General features: G+C 46.2%; 2 protein-coding genes across 2 annotated transcripts in view; one reads left to right on the top strand and one right to left on the bottom strand.

The window, feature by feature from the left end:
- NME6 (NME/NM23 nucleoside diphosphate kinase 6) overlaps positions 1 to 22,530 on the top strand; it is a 581,226-nt gene that overhangs the window by 183,929 nt on the left and 374,767 nt on the right. The gene's annotated exons all lie outside the window — the stretch shown is intronic.
- Positions 2,752 to 19,562, bottom strand: LOC125434942 (regenerating islet-derived protein 4-like). The gene is made up of 6 exons (XM_048500825.1): positions 19,513 to 19,562; positions 18,682 to 18,772; positions 14,922 to 15,046; positions 12,525 to 12,665; positions 8,731 to 8,863; positions 2,752 to 3,574 (listed from the first exon to the last, which is right to left on the bottom strand). The coding sequence occupies exons 2-6, from the start codon at positions 18,758 to 18,760 to the stop codon at positions 3,501 to 3,503; spliced, it is 552 nt and encodes a 183-aa protein (XP_048356782.1). The 5' UTR covers positions 18,761 to 18,772; positions 19,513 to 19,562; the 3' UTR covers positions 2,752 to 3,500.

Raw genomic sequence — 22,530 nt, forward strand, 5'->3', positions numbered from 1 at the left:
GCTGCGGCGGGGAGGTTGAAACCCCGAGGAAAAGGTGCGGTTTCTTTGCAAACTTGGTTTGATCCAGATCAGGGGTCTGCCACCTGCGGCCCTCCAGATGTTCATGGACTACAATTCCCATCAGCCCCTGCCAGCATGGACAATTGGCAGGGGCTGTAATTTCCCACTTTTGCCCAAAACTTTTGCCCCAAGTTTTTGCCTCTGTAATTTTTCAGAGAAGGTAACGGAGGTAACCAAGGACTCCTTTTCTCCAAGTGCGTGCCAACAGTCAGACTTGCTCCTGGGCTCTAAAGGGGATGCTCTTGCTGGCATCACAGTTCTAGGGAAATGCACAGAGGGGGAAATGGCCCAGCCTCCCTCCACCACGCTACTTTGCCCCAGGTACACACTGCAGCCTGCTAGATTTCCCCAAAGAGGACGGGGATGCCCCATACATAGAGCAGGGAGGGCTGCCAACTTTGGCTTGGGAACTGTCTGGAGCAGCCATTCTCAACCAGGGTTCCGTGGTACCCTGGGGTGCCGTGAGCATGTCCCAGGGGTACCGCGGCAACACCCCCCTCGTTTTTGTGGTGTCTCCCACCGGCGCCAGCAAGGACATGGAGCTGGCCCATGGGGCAGGGCCTGCCACAAGGTCAGCAGCCACCACCACCCCCCCCCAGTGCTTCCCTTCACCCTGGGAGGGGAAGGTGGGGTGTGTGGCAAGCAGGGGCAATGGGAGGGGAAGGTGGAGGGTGGCGACAGGGGTACCGTGAGATATGAAGAGTGAGGTCAAGGGTACCCTGACCTCGAAAAGGTTGGGAAACACTGGCTCTGGAGACCGGGGAATGGAGATTTGGGCAGAGTCCAGGAATGGGAGGGAGCTTGTGTGGGCTGCGATCCCACTGTCAGGAAGGGTCTATGGCCCCTTCCGCACATGCAAAATAATGCATTTTCAAACCACTTTCACAACTGTTTGCAAGTGGATTTTGCCATTCAGCACAGCTTCAAAGAGCACTGAAAGCAGTTTGACAGTGCATTATTCTGCATGTGCGGAATGAGCCTTTCTGACATCAGAGAGAGCTCTGTCATTGTTAATGAACCTTTACTTTCATTTTCCCGTCTTCCCTTGATCTGCACCATGTAGCGAACTAGAGGTGCCCACGTACCATTCCGGGTCCTTATCTTTCACAGCAGCCTTGGGGAAAGTAACGGCTGTAACATTCCTGTTCCATTCTACTCTGCCTTTGATATGGGTTGAGAAAGAGGGAGGGGGCGAGGAGAAGAGGCCTTGGGGATAAAAGGTTGTACCTTTAGAACTGGCTTTCTCTAGCCCCACCATCCAATGTCTCCCAATAAAGGCTTCTAATTTGAAATACAGAGTCTGGTGATTGTCTACAGAACCAGGTCTTGACAGCGACAGAGTTTGCTGTCATAAGAACATAAGAACATAAGAACTAGCCTGCTGGATCAGACCAGAGTCCATCTAGTCCAGCTCTCTGCTACTCGCAGTGGCCCACCAGGTGCCTTTGGGAGCTCACATGCAGGAGGTGAAAGCAATGGCCTTCTGCGGCTGTTGCTCCCGAGCACCTGGTCTGCTAAGGCATTTGCAATCTCAGATCAAGGAGGATCAAGATTGGGAGCCATAGATCGACTTCTCCTCCATAAATCTGTCCAAGCCTTTTTTAAAGCTATCCAGGTGAGTGGCCATCACCCCCTCCTGTGGCAGCATATTCCAAACACCAATCACATGTCGTGTGAAGAAATGTTACCCTTTATTAGTCCCAATTCTTCCCCCCAGCATTTTCAATGAATGCCCCCTGGTTCTAGTATTGGGAGAAAGAGAGAAAAATTTCTCTCTGTCTCAAGGTCAGTTGTAATTCTGGGATAACTCCAGGGATTGTCGGCCTAGAAGGGTTAAGGACAGAGGTGGAATCCAACCAGTTCTCACCACTTCTCTAGAAGTGGTTACTAATTTTTTCTGAGTGCCGAGAAGGGGTGACTAAAGCAACCTTCCTGCCCAATAGGGACTGGAGGGGCGTGTGTGCGGCGCCGCCACGGTTTGAATCCCACCACCATCGGAACCTGTTATTAATTTTTTTGGATCTCACCACTGGTTAAGGATTTATCTTTTAGCAGAGTCATTCCAGTCTTAGTCCTTTGAATCCAGCAGTTGTAGACTGGAGCAACACTGCAGAGGGCAGCACAAGTAACCTCACAGAAGAACTGTGTGGTGTGACGAGCAAAACATGCAAAAGAACACATTTTAATTACATTTGTTGGGGTTACCAGAAGGAATCCGAGCTGAGTGGCAATTGCAAAATGCAGGAGACTTAGGAAACAGGGAGAATGAAGTTTCACCGAATTTGCTAAGTGTTTCAGCTTAAATTTTCTTTTGCTCTCTCTATACCGCTTAGTTAAGAAGAAATTACTGTATATAAAATTCTGTAAATTTTAACAATACTAGTCGGAAACCGATAGAGGGGAAGTCAGTGGGAGGGGGAGGAGGGAAGGGTTTGTTTAAGGGATTAAGGACAAATATTAAATGTGAGTAGTAAAGCTTTGATTTTTGCAAAACTCTATATGGGAAACTCTTTTATTTCATGTACGGACAAATGCTCTCACCTATAAATGTATGAAATATTCCTTAATGCCTATTGTGAAATTGCAATAAAAATATTATCCAAAAAAAAAAAGGAAACAGGGAGAATCCACGGTGCCCAGCTACCCCGTCAGCTCAGAGGCTAGATGAAGACGAAAGACACGCAGTCAGAGTTGTATGCTCAGCAGAGAATTTATTGTCATTCCATCGGCAAACAATGTTACAGAAGACAGGAGCCGGCCAGAGAATCAGGAAGCATCCAGTGACTCTACACGCAACTTTTCAAAGGGCACTTTTAAATTCATGGCTGCGATTGTACACATTTCACGTGCAGCTTGCAAGATCCCCCCTCTACCTCAGAACTGCAGAACACAAAAGGCACCTGTCCTTTACAAGAGCCGAACGGCTCATATGTTAGGCAAACCTTGAATTCAGCTAGGGGAAGCCGTCTTCATGGGAACATACGCTGATTCACCACATTTGCTATAGAAAAGCGATACAGATTTTTTTTCTAGCTCATGCAAAAGGTTTATCGTTTAAAAAACAATCTTTCGGATTTACTTATCGTTGGTGGAATTAAAGGCTCTCGTAACAGCTGGAAGAAGATCTAAATGTTTGCTGTAGGACGGAGCCACGCGAGAGCCCAGCGGTCTAGAGGCAATCCCAAACAAATCCTACCGAAGTCTTCTGAATGGGCCTTACTCCCAGGAAAGGGTGAGTGTGAAATAAAGGTCAATGCAGGTTAATAAAGCAGTGGTTTGGGAAAAGAGGGGATCTCGGTAATAGGATGGGTAATCACTCCCCTGACACCCCTGCAGGCAGGACAGAGAATATGGAGCTGTATATGAAGGAGCTTCTGTCCATTCCAGGTCATCCAAAGCATGATGGGCTGTTGGCTGCAGGGCTGGGTGTCGTTCCAGGCCTAATTCCTGGGCTTGTACTTGCAAACGTACGTCCAGGTAGTGTCACAGCTATACTGCGACCATCTGTAAGAAGCTGTAGGGGAAAATTGTTCCTGTTATGTAGAGGATACAAGAAGACTCTCCAAGACAAAAGATTTCAACTTTCTTATTCCTGCTCTTTTAATGATTTGATTGTTTATTTTGATGATCCATGACTGGAGCAGAAAACAAAACAAGTTTAAAATTGCTGTGTTGGAGAAACCAACATTCTACATGGACCAAAGCTATGTGGGGCCAGGACCGCGTCTCTGGTCCTACCCAGCTGAATTAGTTTAAGACTAAGGCCCCTTCCGCACACGCAAAATGATGCGTTTTCAAACCACTTTCACAACTGTTTGCAAGTGGATTTTGCCATTCCGCACAGCTTCAAAGAGCATTGAAAGCAGTTTGAAAGTGCATTATTCTGCATGTGCGGAATGAGCCCAAGTTAGAAAACACCCAAGAGGCAGGTTTGAGACAGAAAATAAGTTTACTGGACAGCATAAGTATCTGACCAGGGTGTCCCCTTAAGTAAGAGGCACCCCCACCACAGGAAAGACCTCAGTCTTTATAGATACAAGGAATACATACGTCATACAGTTCATCCCCTTAAGTTCCACGTACATAATCCATAACTTTCACGTGCTATAAGCATGAACCTTAAAATCCCATTGGATAGTTCTGTCTCCTTGTCACATTAAGACAGCCTCTATTCTACGTGTCACAAATGCTTCTGTTATTCAAACGCTGCATGCTGTTAGCTCGTGGCCCTCTCTGTCTGCCCATATACAAAGGGCAGCAATAAAACTAACTTCTGTTTCCAAGAAAAACCTGTTTTCTAAGGGCCTTTCCCCACTCTCGTCGTTCCCCTCTATGCCGCGCGCTGCTCTCAGCGTGCAGCATCCCAGGCGCGCACCCGGCCATCCCCACGACCCCGCAATCTGCGCGGGGCCATCAAAAGGCGCCATTAAGAAGAGCGCCTGGGATGCTGTGCGTTGAGGGGGCGCGACAGCGGCAGCGTCGGGGCGGCTGCGCTGTCGCCGCCCCTGTCGTGGGGAGTGACGAGGAACCCTGCGCTACTCTCCGCAAGTAGCGCGGGGCCAAAGGTAAGTGGGGAAAGGCCCTAAGTTTGCTTCTGAGGAGAGGTATACCTTCCTAGGGCATGCAGTTTGACATTCCTTTAGATCATAAAACTTCCCTTTTCCATTTTAAAATGATTTTACCTTTAAAAGATTATACAAACATGACTCTAAAACAATAGGATTATGGTAAAATACCAGTAAATCTGAATCTCTCATTATCATTTCTGTGTTCATTTAACAATATATAGAAAAACACTTTTAAATTTAACTAATCACATTCTATAGCTAGTTCTAACCTCTGATCTCTTTTATTTCCCTTAGGCATCCCATATAGTTAGCTTTAACAAAAACAAAGTTATAAATGCATATGTCTGCTGTCACGTTGGCCTTTAGTGACAAGATCTTAAAGATGTTAATCTTTGCTTGCCTGCATAATCACTGAAAAGCTTCTAACATGCCCTTTTGACCTGCTGCTAAACATGCAGGCTTCTGCTGGTCACTATAGAGAAACTCCATTTTGATTCTTCAATTCATTCATTCATTCATTCATTCATTCATTCATTCATTCATTCATTCATTTATTTATTTATTTATTTATTTATTTATTTATTTATTTATTTATTTATTTAATTTGTAGACCGCCCCATCCCCGGGGAGCTCTGGGCAGTGCACAACAATATTCATTACAATCAGTAAAGTTATTAAACCAATAAAATCTATTAAAAGAAGCGGTCAATACAAAGATATCAGGCGCCCCAAAACCCAATTTAATTAGAGGCCTCCCTAAGGAAAGGGAATGGCCGGACTCCCCTCTAAGAGGGTAGCATATGGTGGTAATCGAATATAGAGAGGGGGGGGGCGCACATTTCAGCGACTGGACACTCCAAAGGCCCGGTGGAACAACTCAGTCTTACAGGCCCTGCGGAACTCACCAAGGTCCCGCAGGGCCCGGACAGCTGGAGGAAGAGTGTTCCACCAGGCCGGGGCCAGGGCTGTGAAAGTCCTGGCCCATGTGGAGGCCAGCCGCATCATTGAGGGGCCAGGAACCACCAGCAAATTGGCCTCTGCTGAGCGCAGAGGCCGAGTAGGGGCATATGGGGTAATGCGGTCTCTAAGGTACGAGGGTCCCAGGCCACGTAAGGCCTTAAAGGTCAAAACCCACACCTTGAAAATGATTCGGAATTCCACTGGAAGCCAATGCAACTGGCGCAACACAGGCTGGATGTGATCACGAAAGGCGCCCCCTGTGAGCAGGCGCGCTGCTGCATTTTGGACCAGTTTCAATTTCCGAATCAAGCGCAAGGGAAGGCCCGCGTAGAGCGAGTTACAATAGTCAAGCCTGGAGGTGACCGTTGCATGGATCACAGTGGCTAGGTCCGCTTGGGAGAGGAAGGGGGCCAGCTTACAACTTAATCAAATACAGATTTATAGACATTCTGGTCCATCTCCACAGCTACACATAAAATCCTTGCCAAAATGTAAACATGAAGACAAATTATTAGAACAACTCAGTCACAAAAACATAAGCCTAGCTCTGAAGTGGAACACTAAAACCAATACATTATGAACTTCACTTATACCCCTTCCATTTGGTTTATCAAATATTTCTTTCAAATATGCCACATATTGGCAAAGTGCACTGGCTAAAATCTGCGCGGCCTCCAGTCAAGTGAACTCCCAACTTTTCCCATCTTATCCTAAATAATCGACGAAGGGTTCGAATGTCCGACGACAAACCCTTCGCCAATGACCATGCAGGACACATACTCAGCCAAGCCCTATGCCTTCTGCAAGCCCATTGGCCCATAGCGTCCCCAAACCCTCCCAAACCGACCCGCATAGCATTGTCGACCGGTGCACTCTCCCTGAGCCCACCAAAAGCCACCCCATCCCCCCACCCACCCAGCCCTCCCACCCCCCACAACAACTAGCCTGGCCCATGGAGCGGCTGCTTCATGGGCCCAGCAAAGGCCTCCCTCCTCCCCCCAACAACCGCCCAGGACCACAGATCAGATGGCTGCAGAAGCCCTCCTGCCTCCCCCTGTCCCAGCCTCACCTTGTCACCCTCCCCCCACCCAAGCCACTCCTCTCCACCCTCCCCCATCCTCACCTTCTGACCTTCCCCAAGCCACACCTCTCCAGCCTCTCCCACGCCCCAGCCTCAGAAGCAGGTGAGCATTGCTGTGGGAGTAAGGGGGGAGGGGGCACTGCCGCCCCAGTAAAGCCCATTATGGGGGAAGGGAGATGCTTTTTCTTCCACCCTTCCGTAGGGCCCATTGCGTCTCCCCCGCAATGGGCTTTGCTGCTAGTATCTAATAAAACAATACATAAAATATTATACTTTAAGATTACACTTACAAACATATTCAAATCTGACATACACCAAGGTGACCAGACAGTCCCGCCTTAAACCAATTTGTCCCGCATCCCGCTGGGTTTTTTATAACTGTCCTGATTTTTGGAAGGCTGCCGCACTACCTTCTGGGGCGCTCCCCTTTTCCCGCCAGGGAGCGCCCCAGAAGGCAGTGCGGCAGCCTCCCGCGCACGTGGCTGCAGGAGTGCACGCCTCCGGGTCCCAGTTTAAAAAGGTGAAAATCTGGTCACCTTAACATATACCTTTAAGGATTCCTGCAGGCCCACAGATCAATTTTAATTTATGTTCTCCACTTTCTATCAAAATTTCATTATCTAATTGGAGCTGGACTCCGATCAGGAGGACAGAATAAAAGAGGGGAAAGGGAAGGGAGAACAGAGGAGGGCCTGTTGAAGAAGAAGAGTTTGGGTTTAGACCCAGTTTTTCTCTCCTGTAAGGAGACCCAAAGGGGCTGAAAAACGTCTTTCTCCTCCCTCTCCCGCCAAGAGACGTTTGGTGAGGCAGGTGAGGCTGAGAGAGTTCGGAGAGAACTGGGACTGGCCCGAGGTCACCCAGCAGGAATATAGGAGCGGGGAAACCAATCTGGTTCACCAGATAAGAGCCCCCCCCCCCATATGGAGGAGTGGGGAATCAAATGTGGTTCTCCAGATTAGAGTCCACTGCTCTGATCCACTCTACTGTACTGTGATCCACTCTACTGTGAGGCTGAGGTATCACCATAGAAGAAGAAGAAGAGGAAGAGTTTGGATTTATATCCCCCCTTTCTCTCCTGCAGGAGACTCAAAGGGGCTGACAATCTCCTTGCCCTTCCCCCCTCACAACAAACACCCTGTGAGGTGGGTGGGGCTGAGAGAGCTCCGAGAAGAAGAGGAAGAGGAAGAGGAAGAGGAAGAGGAAGAGGAAGAGGAAGAGGAAGAGGAAGAAGGGGAAGAGGAAGAAAGGGAAGAGGAAGAGGAGGAGGAGTTTGGATTTATATCCCCCCCTTTCTCTCCTGCAGGAGACTCAAAGGGGCTGACAATCTCCTTGCCCTTCCCCCCTCACAACAAACACCCTGTGAGGTGGGTGGGGCTGAGAGAGCTCCGAGAAGCTATGACTAGCCCAAGGTCACCCAGCTGGCGTGTGTGGGAGTGCACAGGCTAATCTGAATTCCCCAGATAAGCCTCCACAGCTCAGGCGGCAGAGCGGGGAATCAAACCCTCCCGATCAGAGTGCACCTGCTCTTAGCCACTGCTCTTAGCCACTACGCCACTGCTGCTCTTAGCCACTACGCCATAGCTGCCTCAACCGAATGCCTGGTGCTCTGTCTTACAGGCCCTGCAGAAATACATTAGGTTCCACAGAGCTCTGGTCTTCCCAAACAGAGCGGGAATCTGCAGAGACTTGTAGGGGGGAATCTCATTTTCCCTTTGCCCACTATTCTTCCTTTCCCTTCCCTGAAAGTCCCTGCAGGCTGTCCCCTTTTTCCTGCTTCCTGATCTCCTTCCCACCCCAAATCCAACCTGCCGTTATCTCTCCCTCCATCTCCAGTTTCAGTGGGACGTAATGCCCCTTCCAAAGCAGCCCTTTTCTCCAGAGGAATTGATCTCTGATAGTTATAATAGCAGGAAAACCCCAGTCACCCCCTGGAGGTTGGCAGCAGGGGACCGGGGGTGCTCAGGTTCTGTGTCATGAACGTGACGTCTAGGCAGCAGGGGGGTTCTCTTTCGCAGGGCCGTTCCCGGCAACCATGAGGCTGCTAAGAACCTTCATACATACATGTTGGAGACTGGACGTTGTACAGGGTCAGACACCTAGAAGAGGAGGAAGTGGAGGTGCTGGGGCTCCGGTTGTCCCAGAGAGATGACCCGGAAATGTAATGGGATCCATCACTCCATTCCCAGTGCAGATGCTGTTGAGGGTGAAAGAGAAAACTGCTATGAAGAAGAGGACTTCAGAGTCCCAGTGTAACCTCAGCTTGTGGGTTCTGTGGGGCAGAACGTGGAATGAGTTTACAACAACAAATTTTTAAAAAACAAAATGGTTTACTTTCTTAACATATAACATCAACATTTAACATCACATTTCAAGGTCCTGTTCAGGTTGCATTTTCAAGTCCTTATATTTACAGTCTACTGATACTGCCAAGTCCAATTCTTCTTTGCAAGTGGGTTGGCTCCTGAAGACTCCAAGGGCTTGATGAACAGGATTCAACATGATGAAGGTTTCCAGGAGAACTCTCACCCATTACAAACATAAAAAGAAGCCCTTAACAAGGTGTTAAGGGCTTATACAACCAAGGTCCGAGTCTGGTAGCCTTGTCTCCTCCAAACTACATGAGGTCTGCTGCAGCCTCTTGCTGCTTTGAGTCTCCACCCCTTACTGGGTCAACCCATTCTGAGCATGGGGGTTACACCAGCAGGTCATGAATGTGGATGCGGAGAACTTGCAGGAGGAAGATGCGACGTTCAGATCTGGGGCTTGGAGGAATGCCCGGCCTCCAATATCTCAGCAGGCCATTTCAGATTTGGAACAGAGACTCAGTCTGTCCTGATAATACACAGAGGGTTAATACCCCCAAATGCTCCCAGGCAGGGATGTAGGTATAGATTTTTTTTAGAGGGGGGGGATTTTGGTGACTGAGCAACTGGTTTGTTCAGGTATCTTATTCCCCCTCACCCCGGTAGAGATAAAACAAAATTGAAATGCTTTTCTAACATACATAATGCACAGCTGTGTAGTGATCGGATGCAAGCCAGCTCTTTGAAAATGAAGTCTAGGGGATAGAGTAATGCTAAGTACGTCCTGCTTTCTATATGTCAATCTTAGATCTAAAGTTTTCAAAATAAAAATCAAGATAAAGGTGTAGGTATCTATATAAACTTATTTGCTGGCAGTTGAAAATCTTGTAGCATCGATTGCAAACAGACAGGAGAAGGAGAAGCCAAACTTTCTCGACTGGAAACAGTCCTGCTTGTGCTGCTGCTATCATGGTCAACTTCACATTTGTTCTTTTTGTTAAAAAAATTAAAACTAGTCCCACCCCCATGCATTGCATTTAAACACATTTGAAAGTGATGCTGTTTGGGGGGGTGGATTCCCCCCCCAAATAGCATCACTTTCAATGTTGTTTAAACTGGGGACCCCAGATTCTCCCTTTAAGGTGAATTTAAAAGGAGAATCTGGGGTCCCTAGTTTAAACGACATTGAAAGTGATGCTGGAATCCACCCCCAAACAGCATCACTTTCAATGGTGTTTAAACTAGGGAGCCCAGATTCTTCTTTTAAATCTACCTTAAAGAGAGAGTCTGGAGTCCCAAGTTTAAACAACATAGAAAGTGATGCTGTTTAGGGGTGGATTCTCCCCCCGCTTAAAAAAAACCAGCATCACTTTCATTGGTGTTTAAACTGGGGACCTCAAATTTTTCATTGAAATCCATCTTAAAAGGAGAATCTGGGGTCCCCAGTTTAAACGACATTGAAAGTGATGCTGGAGTCCACCCCCAAACAGCATCACTTTCAATGGTGTTTAAACTGGGGACCTCAGATCCTCCCATTAAGTCCATGCCCAAGGGGGTGGATTTAAAAGGAGAATCTGGGGAGATTTGGGGGGGGGATGCCTGCTGTCAGGGGTGCAATTGTTTGTCAGGGTATGGAAACACCACTGATCATACTGTGTGCAATGTAGATGAAAAGGATCTAAATGACAGCACATCTGACTGATGCAAGAGGTGAAGCCCTAGATAGAACCAGAGTAAACCAGTTCTGTCTGGACTAACTGACCTTTACACTGATTGGACAATGCCTGTATATAAGTCTGAGCAGATGTGATAGCTGTGTTGTTAGGGTTTGAGGAGTTTGAGCGAAGCATGCTGTCAGTCTGTTCTAGGGTTGGAGATTCGGACAGTCCGAATCTGGATTTTTACCGAATCTGCACTGATTCGTATGGATTCGGATGAGCAGGGTCTGAATCTGAGCTGTCCGAATCCTAAGGGAGAATCTGGGGGCTCATGTATCTAATCTGTATCTAATCTGGAGGAAAAGCCCTTCCACAGAAATTTCCCATTGGCTGCAATGGAGCCAGCCAGCCACTACAGAGCACAGAATCTGGGAAAATTTCTTTGGGCGACTGTGAGGGGTGCAGTTTTAGAGCTACTGTCACCAAAATTTCAGGGTATCATACAGCACTCAGTCCCTATGATACTCCCCAAGTTTGGTGAAGTTTGGTTCAGGGGGTCCAAAGTTATGGACCTTCAAAAGTGTAGCCCCATCTCCTGTTAGTTTCCATTGGAAACAATGGGGGATGGGGCACCCCTTTTGAGGGTCAATAAGTTTGGCACCCCTAAACCAAACTGCACCAAACCTGGGGAGAATCATCAGGACAGTCTCCAGATGATATCCTGAAAGTTTAGTGCCTCTAGCTTTAACATTGCGCCCCCTGCAGGCCAAAACATGTAAAACACCAAAAATTCAAAAAAATAATAAAACGGACCCGACTTTTTCGGATTTACCCGAATTTTCGGGCATATCCGAATCGGCTATGATTCGGATTCGGGCATACAAATCATTTTATGCCCCAAAATACCCAAATCCGAATTTTACCGAATTTTTTTAGTATTGACCAACCCTAGTCTGTTCTATGATTCTGTAAATAGCTCTGTATATACTTGCACTATAGATACTTCACTGAAGAATAACTGCTTCCTGAGGTGTTTTTGCCTATCCTACTGGTGCAGTATAGTGCCAACTCTGAATTTCTTATTGGTAATAGGTCTTCCGCTGGCCACAGGTCTATTCGTCAACATTGTTAAGCTATCGGCACCAAAATTTCAGGGTATCTTTAGGAGACCCTCTTGATGATACCACCCAGATTTAGGGAAGTTTGGTTCAGGAGGTCCAAAGTTATGGACCCTCAAAAGGGTAGCCCCATCTACTATTAATTCCCATTGGAAACAATGGGGGATTGGGCACCCCCTTGGGAGCCCATAACTTTGGACCCCCTGAACCAAACCTCACCAAACCTGGGTGGTAACATCAGGAGAGTCTCCTGAAAAATTCCAGAAAATCTGGTGCTGCTAGCCTAAAAACCGCGCCCCCTGCAGGCCCAAAACTGAAAAAACACTAAAAAATACAAAAAACCCACAAACGAGCTTATGAGTTTTGGACATGTAATGGGGGGGGGGGTTTGAACCCAAGAAACCCCCTCCCCCTTATCTACATCCTTGCTCCCAGGGAAGGGAAGGTAGGTGGCTTGTTTGCAAACCCTCCTGTGGAAATTCCGATGTTATGCCTTGGTTGCAATTGGCACTATAGAAGACATTCACAAAATCTGACCCTGTTCCTTCCCACAATGCCTTGGGGAAGAGAAACCCACACCTCTGGCTCCCTACCACTACAACACAACATCCACAGTAGTGCTGCTTCCCCCCCCCCCCAACCAAGCCATGTTTTTAAATGTTGAGAGATCGACAAACATGATGCAGGTCAGAGAGACATTTATGTGGCTGCGTAATTGAATTGTTCAGAATTAAGCTGTGAAAGGGAATGAAAAGAAACCCAAAGTGGGAACGTACAGTGTGTGGTGTAGCACTGAGCCCAATCCAGACGTAGTTGGTGGAGCTGCGGCTTCTGATGTAAGCAGAAACCATCTTTTCCTCCTTCGGGTCGAAAAAGGAGGCCAGGTGAGCGCCCTGTTTGTGGTTCTGACACGCAGCCTGCCAGGAGAAAAGAAAATGCTACATTTGAATCAGAATTAGGACATACCTAACCAGTCCCTTCCGTAGACATTAATCGTAGTCTCCAACAGTTGGACGATAGGAATAGATGCAGTTGCTTACTCTTCCCTGCAGGAGAGCATTAGGAGGAGCTATTCATTGCAGAGGTAGAAAAAGTGTCTTTAACTTTTCCCCTTCTCTTTACTGTTCTGGGGGAAGTCTGTTCTCCCCACCTGAATTCCAGGCCCCTTGTTACCAAATGTCAACCCATGAAAGCTTCCTAGACCTAGACCATGCAAACAGGACTCAGATCTAGGCATAAGAACATAAGAACATAAGAACTAGCCTGCTGGATCAGACCAGAGTCCATCTAGTCCAGCTCTCTGCTACTCGCACTGGCCCACCAGGTGCCTTTGGGAGCTCATGTGCAGGATGTGAAAGCAATGGCCTTCTGCTGCTGCTGCTCCCGAGCACCTGGTCTGCTAAGGCATTTGCAATCTGAGATCAAGGAGGATCAAGATTGGTAGCCATAGATCGACTTCTCCTCTATAAATTCAGTCCAAGCCCTGTTTAAAGCCATCCAGGTGAGTGGCCATCACCACCTCCTGTGGCAGCATATTCCAAACACCAATCACACATTGCGTGAAGAGGTGTTTCCTTTTATTAGCCCTAATTCTTCCCCCCAGCATTTTCAATGAATGCCCCCTGGTTCTAGTATTGTGAGAAAGAGAGAAAAATTTCTCTCTGTCAACATTTTCTACCCCACGCATAATTTTATAGACTTCAATCATATCCCCCCCTCAGACGTCTCCTCTCCAAACTAAAGAGTCCCAAACGCTGCAGCCTCTCCTCATAAGGAAGGTGCTCCAGTCCCTCAATCATCCTCGTTGCCCTTCTCTGCACTTTTTCTATCTCTTCAATATCCTTTTTGAGATGTGGCGACCAGAACTAAACACAGTACTGAACACAGAACTGAACACAGGCACAAACACAGGAGAATGAATTTTGTCCTTGCCAAAGACTGGGATCAAAATGAAACGTGATAAAACACAAAAGCTTTGAATAGGAAATGGATGCTGAGATGCGTTAGAATAGTGGTTCCCAGCCTGGCGTACATGTACCTCCAGGGCTACGTGCCAGAGCATTTGGGGGTACACAAAAATTACATAATGGGTTTGGTAATATGGGGATACAGTTTTAGGGAAATCAGTTTCCAGTGGGTACACGAGAGAAAAAGATGGGGAGCCACTGCTTTCGACTAACTGGAAACAGTTTATTGAGCAGAACCGGTCCAGCAGTCCAAGAGGAAAATCCGGTATGGAGGACGCTGTTGCCTAGTTCACAGTCTTGATTATGTCAAAATATCAATATATCTATTTCTCCACACGGCCAAAGACATGGGTACTTAAATTCATAGACTGGAGCCATGAACAGTAAATACAGATGTTTCTAGAAACTTGGAAAGTTTGCAAAAAAATCTGAAAATTTGGAATCTACCAGTGTAGAAGAAGAAGAAGAAGAGTTTGGATTTATATCCCCCCCTTTCTCTCCTGCAGGAGACTCAAAGGGGCTGACAATCTCCTTGCCCTTCCCCCCTCACAACAAACACCCTGTGAGGTGGGTGGGGCTGAGAGAGCTCAGAAGAGCTGTGACTAGCCCAAGGTCACCCAGCTGGCGTGTGTGGGAGAGCACAGGCTAATCTGAATTCCCCAGAGAAGCCTCCACAGCTCAGGCGGCAGAGCTGGGAATCAAACCCGGTTCCTCCAGATTAGATACACGAGCTCTTAACCTCCAACGCCACTGCTGCTACTAGAAGTTCCCCTTGGGTGCACTAACTGGGGTGCTGGACAAGCTGATTATGTATTTTTATGTGATCTGTAGGTTTTACGAGTAATGTAGAGCTCTAGCTCTATAGGGAAGACAGATGATGAATATATATTTAAAGTAATCAGTGAACAAGCAAACACAAGTGGTATACAATCATGACATGGGCACCCCCTCTCTCCTGGTCTTTTGACAACATTTTAAAGTTTTGTAAATTTTTCATTTTTTTAGTCCAAACATCTCTTTCGCCCTCAATTTTTTTTTGCATTTTGAATAATTTCCAAATACCTAATAAAGAGAAATCCTTTCTATGGACATATTTATAACTCTAGGCCTTTTGAAATATGACGACATGCACATCACTGTAAACTATAATCCATGGACCTTCCTCTGGTCCATTTTCTATTCCTCTTTTAGTCCTTATAGCACCACCTCCGCTGACTCCCAAGACAAATAACTTGCAAAATACACATAGCAGTTTCGTTTGTAACTAAGTGCCCCAGAAGGGCATGGAGATTTTGCAGCCGGTTGTTCATCACTGGTAGCTGGAACAGCCTCTTTAATTGAAGAAGAAAAAAAGAGTTTAGATTTACACCTTGCCTTTCTCTCCTGCAAGAAGTCTCAAAGCAGCTTACAAACCTCTTCCATTCCTCTTCCCGCAACAGCCACCTTATGGGGCAGGTGGGGCTGAGAGAGTTCTGAGAGAACTGCGATCGGGGAGATAAATCCTTTTCTTCAGACTAGAGTCCGCCATGCATGTGGGGGAGCAGGGAATCAAACCCAGTTCTCCAGATTAGAGTCTGCCGCTCTCAACCACTACACCCCGCTGTCTCTGAGCAAATGCTTTGGATGTGGATGGCTGACCAAGTGTCTGCAATTTCCAAAACATTTAGCATTAAAAATTCCTTGGACAGACAACACACCTACTAATAAGTGAGCTTGCTATTGTTTCTCTTCTCCCCCAATTTAAGAAACACAAGAACATACAACATGCCAGCTGGAGCAGACCAGAGTCCATCTAGTCCAGCTCTCTGCTACTCGGGAGAGCTCACCAGGTGCCTTCGGGAGCTCACGTGCAGGAGGTGAAAGCAATGGCCTTCTGCGGCTGCTGCTGCTCCTGAGCACCTGGTCTGCTAAGGCATTTGCAACCTCAGATCAAAGAGGATCAAGATGGGTAGCCATAGAGCGACTTCTCCTCCATAAATCTGTCCAAGCCCCTTTTAAAGCTATCCAGGTGAGTGGCCATCACCACCACCTGTGGCAGCATATTTCAAACACCAATCACACTGCTATTGTGTGACGAAGTACTTTGGATTAGGTCCTAATTCTTCCCCCCAGCATTTTCAATGGATGCCCCCTGGTTCTAGTATTGTGAGAAAGAGAGAAAAATTTCTCTCTGTCCACATTTTCTACCCCATGCATAATTTTATAGACTTCAATCATATGCTCCCTCAGACGTCTCCATTCCAAACGAAAGAGTTCCAAACACTGCAGCCTCTCCTCATACGGAAGGTGCTCCAGTCCTTCAATCATCCTCGTATTTGGTTGTGGTGGTTTTTCCGGGCTGTGTGGCCGTGGTCTGATGGATCTTGTTCCTCACAGCGTGTAAACAGACTTCCCTCTGTGATACACCTCTGAAGATGCCAGCCACAGATGCAGGCGAAACGTTAGGAACAAGATCCACCAGACCACGGCCACACAGCCTGGAACACCCACCAGAACCACTTGAGTCCGGCCATGTAAGCCTTCGACAAGACATGGTTGTGTTTGTTTTATTCAAAAGATCATCAGAAGAACATGAAGGGATGCAAAGAGAAGTTCCTGCAGGGAAGACGGCCCTTTGGAGAGCAGCTGCTTAGGAGGGTGGACTCCGTGGCATGAGACCCCTCCCAACCCCAGACTTCCCAGACTCCACTCCCAAAATCACCAGGAATTTTCCAGCCCCCAGTTGCGGATCCTGTTCTTTCCACTCAGAAGGGCAGGGGACCGTTTCTCTTCCATTTTTATCTCCATTCACATCTTTGCCGTTTCTCCATTCACAAAACTTCAAGGGGCTTCAGGAAAATGAATAATTTTTTTTTATTTTTTTATTCAGTACCCTACCCAGATTGGGCTCTGGAGCACAGGAAGAAGATATGCAAGCTGAAAACAGGAAAACACTGAAGCAGCGAGTGAAAAAAAGCACAAAAATCCAGCAGCGCAACTCAGCGGAAATAATAAATATCTCCTGAAGTGGAACGCAGGGCCTGTAAGACGGAGCTATTCCACCGGGCTTTTGGAGGCGCTGGTCACACCCCTATTGCCCCCCCATTGAAACCCTGAACTAAGCTGCCTCTTCCATCTCTGGTAGGGCCCCGATTCCACCCTGGGCCCTGCCTTCTCCTCCCTTCTCCTTTGGCCTCTAGACTGGGCGCCCAGGTGTGTAAGTTTCACACACCCTTTGTTGTTCAATTTGTATTTATTGGTTTAATTGCTGCTGAATTTTTAATGAGTTAGATTCTATGTTATATTGATTTACTGTTCTGGAAACAGTCATTTAGTGAGTCACCTCATTCCTTCTTCGGGGATGAGTATGCCTATAACAAATAGCCGATAGATAGATAGATAGATAGATAGATAGATAGATAGATAGATAGATAGATAGATAGATAGATAGATAGATAGATAGATAGATAGATAGATAGATAGATAGATAGATAGATAGATAGATAGATAGATAGATAGATAGATAGATAGATTTTCATAAATGACCTGGAAGTAGGGGTGGGTAGTGTGGTGGCCAAGTTTGCAGATTATACCAAATTATGTAGGGTGGTGAGAACCACAAAGGATTGCGAGGCTGCAGCGTTTGGGACTCTTTAGTTTGGAGAGGAGACGTCTGAGGGGGGATATGATTGAAGTCTATAACATTATGCATGGGGTAGAAAATGTTGACAGAGAGAAATTTTTTCTCTCTTTCTCACAATACTCGAACCAGGGGGCATTCATTGAAAATGCTGGGGGGAAGAATTAGGACTAATAAAAGGAAACACTTCTTCACGCAACATGTGATTGGTGTTTGGAATATGCTGCCGCAGGAGGTGGTGCTGGCCACTAACCTGGATAGCTTTAAAAAGGGCTTGGACAGATTTATGGAGGAGAAGTCAATCTATGGCTACCAATCTTGATCCTCCTTGATCTCAGATTGCAAATACCTTAGCAGACCAGGTGCTCAGGAGCAGCAGCAGCAGAAGGCCATTGCTTTCACATCCTGCATGTGAGCTCCCAAAGGCACCTGGTGGGCCATTGCGAGTAGCAGAATGCTGGACTAGATGGACTCTGGTCTGATCCAGCAGGCTATTTCTTATTTTATTTATTTATTTATTTATTATTCCACTTTTATACCGCCCTCCCCCGAAGGGCTCAGGGCGGTTTACAACATTATGTTCTTATGTTTAGATGATAGATAGATAGATAGATAGATAGATAGATAGATAGATAGATAGATAGATAGATAGATAGATAGATAGATAGATAGATAGATAGATAGATAGATAGATAGATAGATAGATAGATAGATAGATAGATAGATAGATAGATAGATAGATAGATAGATAGATAGATAAACTTCTTTTGCGGGCGTGGGGGGAATCCAAAAATGCTAGCAGCAAATTCAATTGGCGCTGACAGCTGTTTTCCAAGGCCAGTGGCTTCCTCTATTTCCCTTCCCCCTTCTCCTTTCGTGGGCTAAAAAATCCTGTCTAAATGGAATCCTGGAACAGTCTCCTGAAATTACACCGGAGGCTGATCCCCGGATGACAGAGATCCGTCTCCCTAGACGAAATGGTGCCTTCGGAAGGTGGACTCTAAGACACGACACCCCTGCAGAGCTGCCCATTTCTCAAAACCCCACCACCACCAAGGCTCTACCTCCAAACCTCCAGGAATTTCACAACCTGGAGTTGGAATCCCTACCATGAAAGAATGGAAGTTGCTTAGGACCATCACCATCCATAGTAATTTGACTGGGAAAGAATAAGCTTAAAGCAAACAAAAAATTGACTTGTATCGTCCAAGGCTTTCACGGCCGGAATCACTGGGGTGCTGTGTGGTTTCCGGGCTGTATGGCCATGTTCTAGCATTTTGCACGGCCATACAGCCCGGAAACCACACACAGCACCCCCAAAATTTGACTCCCAGCCCCAATGCTCACCATCTTCCACCGGGGTGCCGCTTGATCCAAAGACGAAGCAGCCCAAGAGGAACAGGCCGAAGTAGGCAACCTTTCCCATCTTCTCGTTCTCCTGGAAAACAAAATCCCGCCAGAATGCCCCATCATGACATCTTTATCACCTGGGAGGGCCTCTGCAGCCCTCTGCAGCACCCACCCAATCCTCTGCTTTGGGGGACAACCTTTACTCCACACCCCTGACTCCCTACCACTTTTGATTGGGATTAATGTGGGGAAAGTGTGGGGAAAGGAATTGGTGTCACTCCAAGGCTGCAACTTCGCTTCCAGTGGGAACCTGGAAGTGATATCCTACAACGTAGAGTTTTGCTAGAATCCCAGTGTTGACTAGCATGATGACATCACTTCCAACTTTACCCCGTAATTGACTCATGATATGTCAGAGAACCAAACTACACGTTACAATTTGTGAAAAGTTGGGTCTGGGGAATCAAACTCACGGACCCCCAAACCTCAAAGCAACTGCAGGGAGTGACTTCTAAAAACAGAAGAACAAGGAGAGCCCAAATGTGCTCTGATGTGGGGGAAGGAAGGGCTCTTGCCTCCCCCCGAATAATTTCCTGCCCCCAAAAGCACTGGTGGGCAAATATTTCCACTATTAAGCTGTTCCTCCTGCAGAAACACTCCACATGGAACAGCAAAGCTATCCAAATACAAACCACATGAAATTTATTTGTAAATATTTTGGCTTTATGCACTCCCAAAGGATATTCTTCCATTGTCTTGGTTACCTGGCAGCGCCCAGGAAGAGACTCAGACCCAAAGGCGGGAGGGTATGGAGATAGAAAAACTCACCTGTCTGCTGATCTTTTCCTGGATAGTCTGGAATTGATGGAGGGCAGTCCCAAAGGTAACCTGTGTAGATCAGTCCTGCTTCCTTGGAATATTTATAGGGAGGGAGAGGGTGGTGGTGGTACCTGAACAAACACATCCATGTGCCCAGCCAGCCCCAAAGCAAACAGTAATTCATCCGCTTGGCAGAAGTCCCAGTAATATGGCACAGAAAAAGCCCTATAGTGTGTTGCTCTGTCAGACACCCCTATAGCAGACACAGCAGTGGTATATGATGGAACGTGTCAAGGTCTAATTACTTTCCTATAATTACTTGTGCACTGTATCTCTGCCCTTTCCCCTTGAAATACTTTCCAAATTCACAGATTCTGGTGGGCACCCATGTTGGTCTGCCATAGAAGAGCAAGATTTGATAGACAACAACAAGATTTCCAAGTTATAATAAGTGTTTAAGTGTCGAAGCTCATGCCCTGTGAGCTTTGTGATGGTGGTGATGGCCACTAACCTGGATAGCTTTAAAAGGGGCTTGGACAGATTTATGGAGGAGAAGTCGATTTATGGCTACCAATCTTGATCCTCCTTGATCTGAGATTGCAAATGCCTTAACAGACCAGGTGCTCGGGAGCAGCAGCCGCAGAAGGCCATTGCGTTCACATCCTACATGTGAGCTCCCAAAGGCACCTGGTGGGCCACTGCGAGTAGCAGAGAGCTGGACTAGATGGACTTTGGTCTGATCCAGCTGGCTTGTTCTTATGTTCTTATGTTCTTTGACTCTCAAAATCTTAAACCCATGAAATCTTGTTGGTCTTCTCTCCCCCCCCCCCCCACATTAATAACAAATAGAAAAAAACCCAGTATGAGATAACGTGAAATAAGAATAAGAGCAAAGAATGGATGTAAACTTGATTAAAATTTTGGGAACTTAAAAAGCCAACATAATTATATGAATGATATTCTATCAAAACGTAAAATGATCAGTGGGAAGTTAATGAAGAAGAAGAAGAAGAAGAAGAAGAAGAAGAAGAAGAAGAAGAAGAAGAAGAAGAAGAAGAAGAAGAAGAAGAAGAAGAAGAAGAAGAAGAAGAAGAAGAAGAAGAAGAAGAAGAAGAAGAGGAGGAGTTTGGATTTATATCCCCCCTTTCTCTCCTGCAGGAGACTCAAAGGGGCTTACAATCTCCTTACCCTTCCCCCCTCACAACAAACACCCTGTGAGGTAGGTGGGGCTGAGAGAGCTCCGAGAAGCCGTGACTATCTAAGGTCACCCAGCTAGCCATGGGAGTGCCCAGGCTAATCTGAATTCCCCAGATAAGCCTCCACAGCTCAGGCGGCAATCAAACCCGGTTCCTGCAGATTAGATACACGAACTCTCAACCTCCTACGCCACTGCTGCTCCTGAAGAAAAAAATATTCTATCATTGCTGTAATTACCAGGTATTTTCTAATTTGATATAATTCCCCATTCCCTTTTAAAATCTTCTGTGTTCCAACACAATCATTTCATTACTAAGCCCCAAGCAAACTGTTTGCTGTTTATTGTTTAAACATAACACGATCACAATATATATATCTATATGTATTTATATTTTAGTGTATGAATTGCTCCTGTTTGATGTTGAGTGTTGTAAAAATCGAAGAAACAAACAAACAAACAAACAAACAAACAAACAAACAAACAAATAAATAAATAAATAAATAAATAAATAAATAAATAAATAAAATATGCATCCTCTTCCATGATTACTTTTCCATTTAAGAGTAACATGAGAAATAGATCGTGGAATTCTTGGTGAAGTCTGGTGGGAGGGGATGGCGCTGCCCTGCCCTCTCCAGGGAAAGCTAAGGTTAGCCCTTGGGCACCATCACAACCACCCACACTTTTCCGGGGGGGGTGGGGAAGTGTTTTTAGGTAGTGGAAGGAGCCAAACAGGGCTTTTTTCCAATAGGGCTTCTCCTTGGTCCTTGGAGAATTGATTGGCTGTGCAGATTTTTTAAGTGTTGTTTTCACAGCAGCTGCCATTACGTTGCAGGGATCTCCCCAATGTGTACTTTAAGCTGTCTGTAATTTTTTTTAAAAAAGCAAACTTTAAAACAATATGTTCATTTTTAAAGCCATCTGGTTAAACTGGGCATCTGCCTGAAATGTTGAAGTACAGAACTACTGTTAGAGATGTGTATGACCTCACTCCCTGATATTTTGTGGTTGACCCTGTCTCCTGAGAGCCAGCATGGCGTAGTGGTTGAGAGCAGGTGGACTCGAATCTGAAGAACCGGGTTTGATTCCCCGCTCCTCCACTTTAGCAGCAGACTCTTATCTGGTGAACTGGATTTGTTTCCCCACGACTGCACATGAAGCCTGCTTGGTGACCCTGGACTAGTCACAGTTCTCTCTGAACTCTCTCAGCACCACCAACCTTACAAGTGGTCTGTTGCAGGATGAGGAAGGGAAAGGAATTTGTAAGCTCTTTTGAGTCTCCACACAGGAGAGAAAGGTGGGGTATAAATCCAGACTATTATTATTATTATTATACACATAACAACACAGCACAAGTGTCTGGAATTCATCTCTGAATATCGAGTCCTTCCCAAGGACCTAGGATATTAGAGGTATTTGCGTAGAATATGTGCAGTTCCTAGAAGTGCTGCTTTCTGCAGCATGTGGACTGATGTTCTGTCCAAGTTTAGGCTTTCCAGATGTTTTTCAAGATTTCTTGGGATTCCTCCTCAGAGCAATCAATTCTACTAGTGGGATTACTTTGTTCTTTTTTGCCACAATCGTTCAACTTCAATTTGTAGGTCCTTGTATTTTGTGATCTTTTCCAGCTCTTTGTCCTCTACCCTGCTGTCAACTGGCACAGCAACATCTATGATCCAAACATGTTTTTTTCTCTACCACTGTTATGTCTGGCGTGTTGTGTGCATTATTATTATTATTATTATTATTATTATTATTATTATTATTATTATTATTATTATTATTATTATTATTATTATTATTATTGTTGTTGTTGTTGTTGTTGTTGT

Source organism: Sphaerodactylus townsendi, linkage group LG06 (assembly GCF_021028975.2).
Source record: "Sphaerodactylus townsendi isolate TG3544 linkage group LG06, MPM_Stown_v2.3, whole genome shotgun sequence".
Classification (NCBI taxonomy): Eukaryota; Metazoa; Chordata; class Lepidosauria; order Squamata; family Sphaerodactylidae; genus Sphaerodactylus; species Sphaerodactylus townsendi.

What these genes read in the sequence shown, in the direction of transcription:
- LOC125434942 (XM_048500825.1), bottom strand. Translation starts at nt 18,760, where the DNA reads ATGGGAAAGGTTGCCTACTTCGGCCTGTTCCTCTTGGGCTGCTTCGTC. An exon ending in CGGCACCCCGGTGGAAGATG is followed by an intron (nt 15,047 to 18,681) that starts GTGAGCATTGGG and finishes CTTCAATTAAAG; the next exon opens with AGGCTGTTCCAGCTACCAGT. An exon ending in CAACGTCCAGTCTCCAACAT is followed by an intron (nt 3,575 to 8,730) that starts GTATGTATGAAG and finishes TTTCCCCTACAG; the next exon opens with CTTCTTACAGATGGTCGCAG.